The sequence below is a fragment of the Protopterus annectens genome, chromosome 5.part0 (genome assembly GCF_019279795.1).
Source record: "Protopterus annectens isolate FY-2018-M chromosome 5.part0, PAN1.0, whole genome shotgun sequence".
Taxonomy (NCBI): Eukaryota; Metazoa; Chordata; order Ceratodontiformes; family Protopteridae; genus Protopterus; species Protopterus annectens.
In genome coordinates, this window is record NC_056735.1 from 663,868,526 (window position 1) to 663,883,242 (window position 14,717).

At 37.1% G+C, this 14,717-nt stretch overlaps 1 protein-coding gene across 1 annotated transcript in view; it reads left to right on the plus strand.

Moving 5' to 3' along the window:
- LOC122802743 (suppressor of tumorigenicity 14 protein homolog) overlaps nucleotides 1–14,717 on the plus strand; it is a 910,319-nt gene that overhangs the window by 802,281 nt on the left and 93,321 nt on the right. The window contains exon 16 of the mRNA XM_044072511.1: nucleotides 9,075–9,346. Coding sequence (XP_043928446.1) covers nucleotides 9,075–9,346 — 272 coding nt within the window. The remainder of the gene's footprint in view (nucleotides 1–9,074; nucleotides 9,347–14,717) is intronic.

Sequence of the window (14,717 nt, forward strand, 5' to 3'; positions counted from 1 at the left end):
GGCTGTTTCTGCAGCTTCAGCATTTTCAGACCGGGTCAAGGTAAGTGTATGAACAGGTAGTGACGGACTTTAGGGTTAGGGCGCGGGTCAGGTAAGTGTGCAATAGTGACAGACTTTAGGGTTAGGGCACGGATCAGGTAAGTGTGCGATATTGACGGACTTTAGGGTTAGGGCTGGGTTAAGGATAGTGCATAGATAGTGGTGTATCTTAGGTTTAGTGTAGGTTTTGAAGGTGTTTGGTGTGATTGTGTTATGTGTGTGTTTTTCGGAACAGCAAATTTTTTCCTTGGGAAAAAATTCGCTGTTTTGAAGTTTCAATGTTATCCGAATTCAATCTTCCAAGTTCGAACTTATGGTGTTCGATATTTTGGAAGTTTGATTTCATGATATATAACCACATAGCCATATTCGCAGTATACTCAAAGCAGTACATTTTAAACTTATTGAAGACAGCATTAGAAACAAAATGCACACATTTCCACTTAGAAAAGCAAACTATCCTAAAACAATGATGAAATGTTTTAGTACAATTCCAAATGCACTGCATTAACTTCTGAATATGCCCCCCACAAAAAAAATGAAAATTAAGCAAACATTTTCCCTTTTAAAAGTACTTCTTACAAGACATCACTAAACCGCTAGACTAAAATAAATTATATTGCACAGCAAACCCCATGGACCTCATTTGCCTCTGAACACAGCAATTAATAAGAAGAATACAAATAAACCTATAACAGGAATTTACCCAGCACAATGACGCAATAAAGAATAGGCCCAACAGCAGCACGGCCATATTTGCTTTATAATTAAATCAGTACATTTTAAACTTATTGAAGATGACATAAAAATAAAATACACACATTTCTGCTTATAAAAGCAAACTATGCGGAAACAATGATGACATGTTTTAGCACAATTCCAAATGTACTGCATTAACTTCTGAACATGCACCCCCCCCCCCCCAAAAGTAAAGTTAAGCAAACATTTTCCCTTTTAAAAGTATTTCTTGCAAGACATTATTAAACAGTTTATCTAAAATAAATTACAATGCACAGCAGAGCCCAAGGACACATTTACTTCCAAACACAGCAATGAATAAGAAAAATAGAAATAAACCTTTACCAGTAATTTACTCAGCACAACATTACAATAAAGAACAGGCCCAACAGCAGCACGGTGATATTTGTATTGTAATCAAAGCAGTACATTTTAAACTTATTGAAGACAGCATAAAAATAAAATACAGACATTTCCACTTATAAATACAAACTATCTTGAAACAACCCCAATGACATGTATCTAGTAGAATACCAAATGCACTATGTTTTATCTATGAACATGTCCCCTCAAAAAATAAAAAGTTATACATACATACACATCTTCACATTTAAAAGTAGTTCTTGCAAGTCATCACTAAATAGCCACTATAAAAATACTCATAGCAGTACATCTTAACTTCTTGAAGACAGCATTGAAAAAATAATAATAAATTGCACACATTTCCACCAAAAAAGTGCAAATTGTCTCAAAACATTTCCATCTGTAAACACAAAGTACCCTGAAACAGCCACAATAACAATAGAAATATATCAGTCACACTACATTATATCCATGAAGATTGCTGCCACCAGAAATAAAAAAAAACTTCTATACACACATTAAGCCTTTAAGAACTACTGCTTCCAAATCATCCCAAAACAACCACAACATTTATAGATTAAATTGCACATGCACACACGCACACACACACACATGCACACACACACACACACACACACACACACACACACACACACACACACACACACACGCGCGTGCACACACACACACACACACACACACACACACACACACACACACACACACACTTTTTATACCTTTAAAAACTATTACTTACAAATCTCAAAATAACCACTACATAGATTTTAAATACTGTACAGTGCACACGATTTACCTCTAAACATTAAAAAGTTAAATTGAAATAAAACACAATATTCCCACTTTTAGAAAGCTAGAGCCATAAAATACTATTTGTACTTACTTACCACTAGAATCACAGTCTTTGCTGGGCTAGCTGGCTTTCCGGCAGGAATAGCTGCCTGGCTTCCCTGCTGGATTTGCTGGCTGGCTTCCCTGCTGGATTGGCTGTGTGGCTTCCCTGCTGTAGTGGCTGGCTGGTTTCCCTTGCCCTGATGCAGTATCTGACTGGCTGGCTGACTTTCCTGGCCCTACTGGAGTGGATAACTGGATGGCTGCTGGATTGGCTAGTTGGCTAGCTGCTTGCTAGAATGGCTATCTGGCTGGCTGGCTGTGGCAGCTGGAGTGGCTAGCTGACCGGCTGGATATGGCTGCTGGAGTGGCTAGCTGGCTCTAGCTGCTGGAGTGGCTCGCTGGCCGGCTGGCTCTGGCTGATGGAGTGGCTAGCTGGCTGGCTCTGGCTACTGGAGTGGCATGTTGGCTGGCTGACTCTGACTGTAAAAAAAAAGACAAATCCCAGTCCTCTATTAGCAACTGTAGAAGTGCTAATAAAAAAAAATGCTCTAATGCCGCAACTTTGTAGGGCTCGTCCTGTCTCAATCCCTGCTCCCTTCATGAGTTGCAGCCAATTACTGCATGATTCACAACACCCAGACCTAACAGGGAGTAGCTCTGCCTGCATATCCAGGTTGGTAACATAACCAAAGTGTCGTGGAAAAAATGGAGATATTTGTGGCTTTTCTACAGTGATTCGGTGAGATTGAAAAGTGGGACTTTTGAAGTCCCCATGCTTTACATGTGGGCAATGGGATAAGGTAGCTTAACCCATGAATATCCAACTGATAATGGGATGGGTGGCACCCATGCTAGAATAATTAACCCTTCAGGTGCTATATATCCTGCCTCCTTCATTTTGTAATTTATTTCACATACTATCACATTCATAACTTATTCAAAAAGTGTACACCTCATTGCACATCCTTGTCTTACACCACTATTCATAAGTACCTTTTGGCTTAGCCAGCCATTTACAGGTATTTTTAGTTTATTATTACCAGTCACTGACATACATAATTACCTAACTTTCTCACTTATACCATATTCTTTCATTATTACCCATAATATTTCAGGTCCAATTGTATTAAATGCCTTATTAAGGTCTCCTATTATGATTTTCACTTCTTCTTTTCTATTCATAATATCATCCACAATTTCTCTGTCATTAATAATTCTTGAAAACCCTTCTCCTTCATAATACACAGACGCGCGCACACACACACACACACACACACACACACACACACACACACACACACATCTCTATATATATACACACACACACACACACACACACACACACACACACACACACACATGCACGCACACACACACACACACACACATATATTTATATACACTATCATCCATTATATTTTCCATGTTTGTTTCAAAACATTTTTGTATTATTTTCATAAAGATCTTATAATCATTATTATTCAGTACTATCAGTCTCCAGTTTTATAAATTATGAATTTAAGTATTCTGCTACATAGTTTTTATACATAAAAACATAATTTAACCACTCATTCAAAATCTTTACTTATTTTGCCAGTTCCTTATTTTTATAGATTTCATAGCCTATTCCTGCAGCTGAATCCATATTTACTTGTCCTAATATGTTATTTAACTCATGTAAAGAAATCTCATTTTCCAACTCCATTTTCCTTTTCTGTTAACTTTTTTTACTTTCCTTGTTTCATCACTATCTTCTTTTTTTTCTTTAAACCTTTCTTATACGTATTGTAATACACTATTCATAATCTTTTTTTCTGAGTTCTTTTTATTTCTCCTTTTACATTTTTTTATTTTTCTCATTTACACAACCAACTTCCTTTACTAATCTGCTTATGTAATGTGATATCTATATTTTTCCTCATAAAAACATCTTTGCTTATATAACTATTATTGCATTTTTTTTTAATTATTTCATATAATTCTTTTTTTTATCAAAGTATTTTCTATTATTATTATGTCCTAAGTCTCCCAATGCATCATTATATGTTCTTTTTTATTTTCTCTACTTTTCTCACATTATATTGCCACTGTAAAAAAAAACATTTTTTATATTTTTGCTTAAATATCATCCACCATACAGACCAAGTTTTATAAGATGCTCTCAGAGTAATATGATCTTTCTATAACTGCATTATTAATCTCTTTCCTTCTTCATACCATGCTTTCTCATTTATTCATTTTATTCCTTTGCCTATTTTTATATATTCCTTGTTTACCTTTATCTCTAGCAATATTGCAAGATGATCAAAAAATCCTGTTTCAACTACCTCCACTTCTCTTATAACTAAACCTTCTGATACCATAAAATAATCTACTAAGTAGATCTCATCCAAAGCTACTATAATCATATGTGTCTGTGTATATACATACTTACATATAGATAGATAGATAGATAGATAGATAGATAGATAGATAGATAGATAGATAGATACAGATAGATAGATAGATAGATACAGATACATAGATAGACAGACAGATAGATAGATAGACACATAGACAGATAGACATAGATAGATAGATAGATAGATAGATAGATAGATAGATAGATAGACAGACAGATAGATAGATAGATAGATAGATAGATAGATAGATAGATAGACAGACAGACAGACAGACAGACAGATAGATAGATAGATAGACAGACAGACAGACAGACAGATAGATAGATAGATAGATAGATAGGCAGATAGATAGATAGACAGACAGACAGACAGATAGATAGATAGATAGATAGATAGATAGATAGATAGATAGATAGATAGATAGATAGATAGATAGATACAGATAGATATTGTGTGTGTGTATATGTGTGTTTGTTTCTGTATCTTCCTTTCTCCATTTCTATCTCTTAGTGTTTCTCCTTCCTAGATGTTATGCACAGTAAACACTGAATTATTAAGGCTTAAGCATAATAAATTATATGATACTGGGAACTCTGATTTTATAATTTATATGAATGCATAAGCAAATCCCTGTATATATTGCTATTAACTGCACAGAGTCCATTCTGGACACTAAATGGCTGATTAATAAAATGGATATATTAATGGGAGAGGGAAGGGTCTTGCCACCAAATGGATGTGAACTTAAGTACTTCCTTGTAGTAGGCAGGAGTGCATCAGTTAATATCTCCCTTGATTTTTCTTTTACCCTTTCAAATGTCCCTTCCCTAGGCTTGAAGGTATACAATCTTATGCTGTTCCAATTATGCAGAGGAAAGTTACTATTTATGGTGCTACTGGCCTGTGTTCGTTAAACATCCAAAGTACTGGAGAGCCAAGTAGGGTGGAGGTCCGTATCCTAATTAATGGAATTAGGTTTGTAAACTACCTGACACCTATTCCTCCACAGAAGGCAGGGTGATCTGTCAACCGGCAAGTATAAGAAAAGTTCCCTAGTTTAATACCTACATGCTAATACATGCATGCTTCCAACCTTGAGACTGTAGAACATTTGATACTACTGCTAGGGGAGCAAATAAATCAGTATGTAGTGCATGGACACAGAGGTTTGAGGTAAATAGTAGAACTAAAAATGTAATCCCAGTAAAAAACAAAATGACAACAAAGTAATACCAGTGACTTGTATTATGTGCAGCTTCAGTACTGATTACTCCATATTTTGTGTTATTGTTTATTAGCACAATTCAGGAAAAAAAATATATATTACAGAATTTAGGAAAACATTAAGTACGCCACCTAGTTGTGAGTGCCTTGCCTGCTGATCCCCAAATGAAGCAGCTTATAAAAATGCAATTAGTGAAAAGCAGTCTTCTTTTGCCCCTTGACCATAGTTTGCATTCCATGGTTTTCAAATAGTGTTTTTGTCAGTTCCTGCCCTGAACTACAAATATTCCTGCCAGCCTTATTGGTTACTAATTCCCTGGCATTCAAAAAGACTTACTAATAGGCAGAAGCCTTATGTCAGAGGATTTCTGCATCATGGTAAGCCTTTCTGGTTCAGAGATCACCCTACTGCTATGGTATTCCCTCACAGGGGACTTAGCACAGTTAGCAGTCTCACTGGAGATGCTGCATAATAATGCAGCAGTCTGGGGCAGTAACTAAGGCTAATTAACCATGTGCTCTGCCCGGAAATGTCCACAGCTTCTGATTAATGTGGCTGTGAGTATTACTTGCCAGAGATAAATTTTAATCTAGGAAGGAAAGTGAACACTGTCAAAAGTTGATATTCACCCATTCACTCCTATGTGCCTACTCATGGTACAGGCAAGTATAGCAGAGTGTGGGTGTGGGTGTCTATGTGAGTATGGACATATAGGTGCATGTCTGTATGGGCATGAATGCAAAATAAATGAATATGTGTTTGTGTGTTTATATGCATAACTGACTGTGTGCATATGTGTGTCACGCAGGCCAGCCTCCAAAGGTCAATTAGTGCACTAAGAAACCTGAACATTGTTCTCCAAATAGCAAAGATATTCACCAGGATTCATGATGTTTAGTGCATTACACAGCATAAAGTAGTATAGGTAGTGGCAATGCACAGACCATGGCTGACTGTAAAACAGAGGTAATTAGGTCACATGAGGGGCAAAATAGCTTAGTATGCCATGCATACAAGTGCATAATAACATGAAAATGAGTAACTTCATGAAAATGTGTCACTCGCTGTATGCAAATTATGACACTAAGATAGTGGACTAATTCAGAAATGTATAAAATGTGCACGCTCCTCCATGGCACATACTCATTTCTTACACTGAAAATCATTGTGTATGTGAGGGGAACTATGGTTGGATTGGCAGCAGTGATATCTCAGCATGTGCTATCAGCTATCATCAGAAATGATGCCCATAATGTTGTATGTTTTGGCCATCCACACCACTGAAGGAGGTACAGAACCTAACATACCACCAGCTCACTGACCAATGCATTGTAGACTGTTTCTGTGTAGACAGAAAGACTGTAAGGGCCCTTGTCAAACTATATCATCCACAAGCAAAATCAAGGGGGATGTGTGGCATGCTCATACCTGTGACTACTAAGGTATATGTAGTTTTAATCATCTTTAGCTACAGGAACCTTTCAGTGACTTACTGGGGCACAAAAAGGATATTAGGCTCACTCTCATGAGCCCTAAACCTGTACCTAATTATGTTGCAGAATGTGGAGAAGTATATCTGGCTCCCTAGGACTGCAGAGGATAGAATCAGCATCAAGCAAGCATTTTATGTTATTGCCCATTTCTCTGAGGTCCTGCGAGCCATAGATTACACACATACACACACATTGCTAACAGAGCCCCAAATGGGCCAGTGGAACTGTGGTATGTCAACATGAAGGGCTTCCACACCCTTAGCTGCCAGGTGGTCTGTAATGCTGAGGGCATTATTTATAATGGCCAAACTAAAATAAAAAACACATCCAATGCAAGACTAAAACAAACAATGTAAGAGACAGTACTGAATGCAACACCGGCTTAAATCCCAGATCCTTATTGAACACACACTTAGTGCTTTCGTCCTTTCTTTAGGTGTTCTTATGTGTTTTTAGAAACTTTTAAATTGATTAATTATTCAGTTGGTGACTGATGTGATTGGTAAAATTTTTTTAAAGTGTGATGTAATTTCCTGTAAACAGGGTTGGACAAGCATATTCCATTTTGCACTCACAATCTCTTAGTGCAACCCCCCTTGGACACATATCACTTAAAAATGGGCACATCTGTCAAAAATGCTGGCTCCCATGCACTTAATAAATGTAAGTAACATTTCAGCTGTTCCCCCTAAAACTATTAAAAATATTGTTTTTAAATGAGCAATACTGCCCCTATTGTTAAAGGCATTCATTTAGACATTTGTAGACATAATATGGCCTGAAAAAGCCATGTTGTTATAATGCTTAGAAAAAATATACTCAGTGGAGTACAAAGAGTATGCCTGGCTACACCCTTGCCTGTAAACTAACTCTGATGAAGTCCTTTGTAAAAACAGGACAAAAGCATTAAGTTTGCATTCAATAAAGATCCGGGATTGAAGCCATTGTGGTGTTTAGTGCCATCTCTTACCTTGTTCATTTTAAGTCTTTTATTATTGATGAGTCCATGCACCACCAAAGCAGTTCATATCCTCCAGTAGTGACTACTGTGTTGTCTGCTGTGCTGACATGCAGTGTCAAGGTATGATATAGTCTGTGGCAGGGAAAGCGGTAGGACTATGGCAGTGTGACTGTTCACACCGATGGGGCACACTGTGTGCTGATCCTGATGAATATTACTGTCTGCAACCAACCACTGCCAAAAACATTAAAAAGTCTGGATAATATATCTTCAATTAAGAAGGGTGTTCCTGATCATTTTGGTGACAGAAAATATATAATTAGTAATGATAAAACAGACAAGATAAGACAGAGCTACAAAAGCACTGCGCAGATGCAAAATACAGTGCTGAAATGTGTTTGTGGAGTATTGACTTTAACACAAGAACAAATACGGGGTTGCAATGTAATGTTGAAATTAACTTTAGCAGAAATTTCCTAAAATGACATGGTCACAATTATATAAAATAACCTCTGAAGCTAGCCCTTTGCAATGACTTGAATGGATTTGTTGTCAAGATGAAGGACAAACAGTGACATTCCCTGCATTTGAGTGATAGTCCTTTACAAATACCTAGCACCATTGTTTTTTTAATTGGACTATGCTGGAATACAGAAAATCATAACTTTCTTTAGGTTTTAGGTTTATTTCTGCAACTATACTACATTATTTTACACACTGAATCAAATTTACAAGAATTAAGTATTTTACTTTAACCTAAATGTACTTTGATAGGTTTTGAAAAACACAGATGCAACACATGATCATATGCTCTGATGGATGATTTGGTAAAATGTTTTAGTTTAGTCACTTATACGATCAGTTCAGAATGGCATATACTGTTTATAAATGCGTATATGGAGAGCCTGTTTATTTCTGTTGCTGCAGTGCATGAAGGTAAAGTGAACTTAACATTTAGCAACATCATCAAACATTTTTGTCAATTTTTCATGTTTCTACAGGTATTCTGCAGCATCACAGTGGAAAGCTTACATGGGCATGAGGGTAATAAACAAACTGAGCAGTAACATGATAACACGATCAATTAGAAAGATTCTAATCCACCCTCAGTATGATGAGTACACATCTGACTATGATATTGCCTTGCTGGAATTAAGTTCACCAGTTTTCTTCAATGATGTCATTCAGCCTATCTGTTTGCCTCTCAACCCTCAGTTCTTTTACCTTAGAACAACCTGCTATGTTACTGGATGGGGAGCTGTCAAAGAAAATGGTATGAACATCTATATTTTAATAATTACTTTTTATCTGCATGTTTCAGTTCCTCCTGGATGTCTATGTATTGTTAATTCTACCACAGGGGTCTATACTGAATCAGCGAACACTTAAAAAAGTGAATGCTGATTCATCAACCCTATTTAACTGAAAGCCTACAATCCCGAACACCCGGAACAGCAATTTTTTTCCCAGGGAAAAACTTGCTGGGCCGGTTTTGAGAGTTTGCCATTTCCTCAACTGTGGTGCAATCTCGGAGTTGGTATATTTAAGTAGGGGGTGTGGGGGGCACAGCCCCCCACATCGGGGGTTGTGGGGGTGAAGCCCCCCACATTAAATACTGTTTTAAGATTTTTTTTTTTTTTTTTTTTTTTTTTTGTGGAACAGCGATTTTTTTCCCTGGGAAAAAAAATCACTGTTCCGAGTGTTCGAGACTTTCAGTTAAACAGAGTCGATGAATCAGTGTTCGCTTTTTTAAGCATTCGCTGATTCAATATAGATCCTACCACAGTACAGACATAGGAACATAGAGGTTTGATATTGTTTAATTAAAGACATATGCATTATTTGCCTGTGGCAGAACTTGTAAGCAGAAAAATACTAAATGAATTATCTTACAACATTCAGCCAAGAAATAAGTTAAATATGATAAATCAGACAGAAACTCATGGGTTTTACAAAAGTGAGAATGTATAAAAGTTAAAATTTTCAGTAGTTTGCAATGTTTGTTCTACTTTTAACTTTTAAACCAGATAAATCATTTTCTCTAGGAATTCTTCTAAGATTCTCATCTATTGTTTTATTCAGAAACATTTAAACAGAAGTATCTGGGCTTGGTGTTGGTCTCTAGCTTTAGTTTCAGGGAACATGCTATTCAGAAATTACAGTTATCAGTCAGAAAGTGGGACTTTTTTATACATTGTGAAATGGCAGCTAACAGCTGATATGCAGCACACATTAGAAGGCAGAGTAATGCTTCTAACGTTACTGTACGGATTAATAGTGTTGGAGAGCTAAATGACAAGAAGAGCCAGTTGCACCCAAGAGGAGAGTTGGAAGGGCAATAAAATATGCCCATCAAGATCAGATGCGAGATGAGGAGGCATTTCATGTCATGTCTACACAAAGATGTGAAGACGCACCTTGCGCATCTTAGCATGATTGTGTGATTGAGGATACTGTGGATGTTGGGGAGTGTAGAATAAATAGGTAGAATAACTCTGTCATTTCCAGAGGACGATTCTTAAACACCAATTCATGTTGTCCTGCTTTATCTAGTAGGTCCTCCAACTGCTGTCTGAATGCACTCTTTTCCTCACTATCACAACCCTGCTGTGGGGCACAGGCTAAGATTATGAATACTGCCCTATCATTACACTGGAGTCTGATTGCCATGCGTCTGTCATTAATTCTGATGATATCCCTCACTACCTTCTGAAGCCTCTGTCTCACCACAATTCCTACACTATTTCTAGCCTGTCCCCCACCTGAGTAGTAGAGTCTGGATCCCAAGCCAAGTTGCTTTGCCGCACTGCCCTTTCATATTGTCTCTTGGATACATAGGCTGTCCAGCCTTCTCCACATCATCATTAAGTGTAGCAATTCTTAGTTGATGTTTGGGAGGTTGGTTGGTTTAACATCCAGCTTCCACTCAACAGAGCTATTCCAGGTAACCCAGGCTGGGCAACTAGACACTGGCCAGCCAGTAGCTTATTGACCCAGGGCTGCTGGGCTTTATGGCAGGCACATATTGGCCAATAAGGGCACATATACCCCTCCCACCATTAGCATGGGTCCCTGGCGTAGGTCAGAATAGACGGGGTCCTCAACCCACTTATCATCAGTAACTACCCATGCCCAATTTTGGCAACATTAGTCAACATGACTGAATCACCTAGAGCCATAGTTTACACTATTGAGGGGCTAGCCTTGCCATGGGGCACAGTCTGTGATCCATGTTCTCCTATCTTGAGGATGCTGCACACCACGGTAGATGCCCAAAGCGGTTGGTCTGTACAACTCTTCCCCCTATAGGACACCATGTAGAGTCTGTGCTACTGCCCACAGCTCTGTTCATTGGTGAGTTTGAGATGGAAACACTCAGCATGTTTTTTGGATGTGGGAGGAACCCCATGGAGACACAGGGAAAACAAGCAAACTCCAAACAGGCATTGGTCGGAGGTCAGGATCAAACCTTGTACCTTGTGCGTGGGAGGTGAAGACCTTAACCATCATGCCAACTAGTCCCTTATTGCTATGTACAAGGCTATGTACAAGGACCCAGTGACTCAAGTACAAACAGTGTTTGGTCTCACAGAGGGCTTCCCAGTGGGAGTGAGTGTAGTTCTGAGCACACAACTGTTCATACTGGTGATGGACTACATTAGCAAAGAGGTCGGAGGGGACAGATCAACAAAGTTGCTGTATGCAGACGATGTGGCATTATAGGCAGACTCTGAGAAAGAACTTCAGCAAATTATAGGAGAATGGAATGTAAAACTGAAGGCATATGGAATGAAACTAAGCATAGATAAGACAGTGGTAATGGCAGCAATTTGGAGAAATCAGAAGAAGCTGAGAATAGAGATAGAAAGGAAGACAGTGGAAGAGGTAAACAGCTTCAAGTATCTGGGAGGGGTAGTTAAGGAGAAGGGAAGTCTGAATGAAGAGGTCAAAGCTAGAATCAAAGAGACTGCAGCCAACTGGCATAGAGTGTCAGGTATAGTCTATGACAGAAGAATGCCAAAGAAGCTGAAAAGTAAAGTATACAAGACAGTGATGTAACCAGTGCTACCGTATGGTACAGAAACCTGGGCAGTAAAGGCAGAACAGATGAAGAAGCTAGAGGTTATAGAAATGTAGTGCCTGAGAAGGGTGATAGGATGCACTCTGTGGGACAGAAGAAGAAATGAGGACATGGCAGCAGAAGCCACAGTAGCTCCAATTGCAGAAAAGATCAAAGAGAACAGATTACAGTGGTTTGGACAAGTGCAGAAAATCAGAAGACAATCTAGTGAGGAAGATTTGGGACAGATAAGAAGAAGGCAAGAGAAAGCAAGGATATCCAGCAAAGAACTGGACAGATTGTGTGAAAGAAGATCTGTGAAGAAGGCAGAAGTGTGGCACTGAATTGAGAGAGGTGGCAACAGTTAACACGATACCCCAACCCATGTAGAAAAAAATGGGAAAAAGGGGGCTGATGATGATTCTTAAAGTAAAATTCATCATTGTTCTTGCCAGTAAGTAGTTAAATTATAGAAATCACTAGCTGCATAGTCATAACTGTTCTGCCAGAATTTCTAATCTAATATTTGTGATATTAAGGCAACTTTTAATCAATGCTGTGAAAAAGTAGTGGAATTCAGTCTGTGACCTCCTGGTTAAGTTTTGTTGTTTTTTTAGTAAATAGTGGAATTACTATCAAATTTATCTACATACCCTTAACTATTTTGCTGGAAATTTCTCTACATGTTAACTTTTAATTCTTAATTATCAGTCTGAAGTGCCTATGAAATTATTGGCTATACTTTTCTTACTGCTCTGCTGGAATTATTTTACCTTGTTTTTGCATGATACAATAAGTTACTAATAGTCACTGGGAAGTAGTTTAAAATATTGTTGAATAGGAATAACAGTATCAATTTCATACAGCTAATAAGGGTAATTGCAATACTTGTAATTGATTCATATATTTTTGCAACTTGTTCATGTTTAGTTTTAATAGCAATCTCTTGTAGTAAGAGTGCAAGAAAACATCATGTAGCCATAATAAGTGTAATATTATATTTTTGTGAAGGCATATAGTTAATCCTTTTAGTTACTCACTTGAAATACTAAATGTAAGAAAAATAAGATTTTCCAGTAATATCTGCTGCATGGAAATGCTAAGCACACACAATGCATTAAAGTATAATTTTTTTAACAGAGTGCGTGGGACGTAAACTATACATAAAAAGTAATGAAGACACAAACAAGAAGTGCATTAATTGTGAAAAACATTGTGAAGTTGTGGAAGAAAAATGTAAGACTTGGTGCTAACAACTGAAATTAAACCACTAGATTATCTTAATGACTATACATGCATTAATGGTAGAGCAGTATCTATATGCATATTAAAAGCTGTATTGAAGATTATCAGTTAATGCTTTAAGGAGAAGGAGTGATTAAAGACAGTGGTACACATGATAGAGGGGCAGACGGAGAAACATCAAACAATGAGTCACAATTAATAATTAAAGAATCGTGAAATTAGTAACAAAGACTGAAATCCCAGTGAAGCGGCTAATGAACCTGTTGCTGTGATAAATAAAAGGAAAAGGGAGACTAAGCATTTGAAAAAAAAACAACAGAAATTAATCAAAGAATCCAGAAAAGTTAATAGAAGTAATATAAATCCACAAGAAGCTGAATCATTTAGTTGTGCAACATTAACAGATAATGATTTTATCCATAGTGCTAATAGTACAGGGGAATCTACTACTCTGGGAAACATTGGTTCTATAAATACATTAGCAAGTTATGTTCTTGTTTCTGAGACCAGGAAAATATTGACAGTAAACAAAGAAAGGCTTATAAATGATAATACTGGAGATAATGTGATAAATAACTATGAGAGTAGAGAGAAAATATTAAAAGAAGAGATTTGAGAAGGGAGCGAGACACGGTATAGAACTTTCAGAAAAGAGATTCTTCATGAATCTTTACATCAAGTTATTAACATGCAGAATAGTTCCAAGGATGGTGAAGAAAAGATATTAGAAGAACAAGAAATTCTGATCCTGGGTGACTCCATGCTTATGACTTGTGCTAGGTGAATATATTCAATAAATAAGGAGAAAGTTACAATATCATCAATCTCAGGGCTGAACATAACTAATCTACTAAATATTATTGAAAAAATAATTAATGGAAAAATAAGATACAATATAATATTAAAACATGTAGGAGGAGATGACTTAAGGTTTACCCCATAAGGACACATACATGAAGGTATGTATAATGTCTATCACAGAAAAGTTAAAACTAACTCAATACTAGTAATTTTCAGCAACATACTTACATCCGCAAGGTAGAATGATTACATGCACAATAAATGCATTTGTATAATACCTGGCTTTTACAGGTATATACAGTTTATAATGTAAAACTAATTAAACACTGGAAGTATTGTAAAAATGACTTACATTTGTTTTCCAAGGACGTATTTCATTTTAGTCAGTACAGGTCTGACTCTCTGGCTGGAAAAATATTGGAACATGTAAAAGTCTTTTTTTAGAACATCAGTTAAAGGAAACAATATATTCAGGAAATGTGATAATAGTATAAATGTGTTCTTCTGTAATGCAGAGAGTGTGGGTAACAAGCATAAT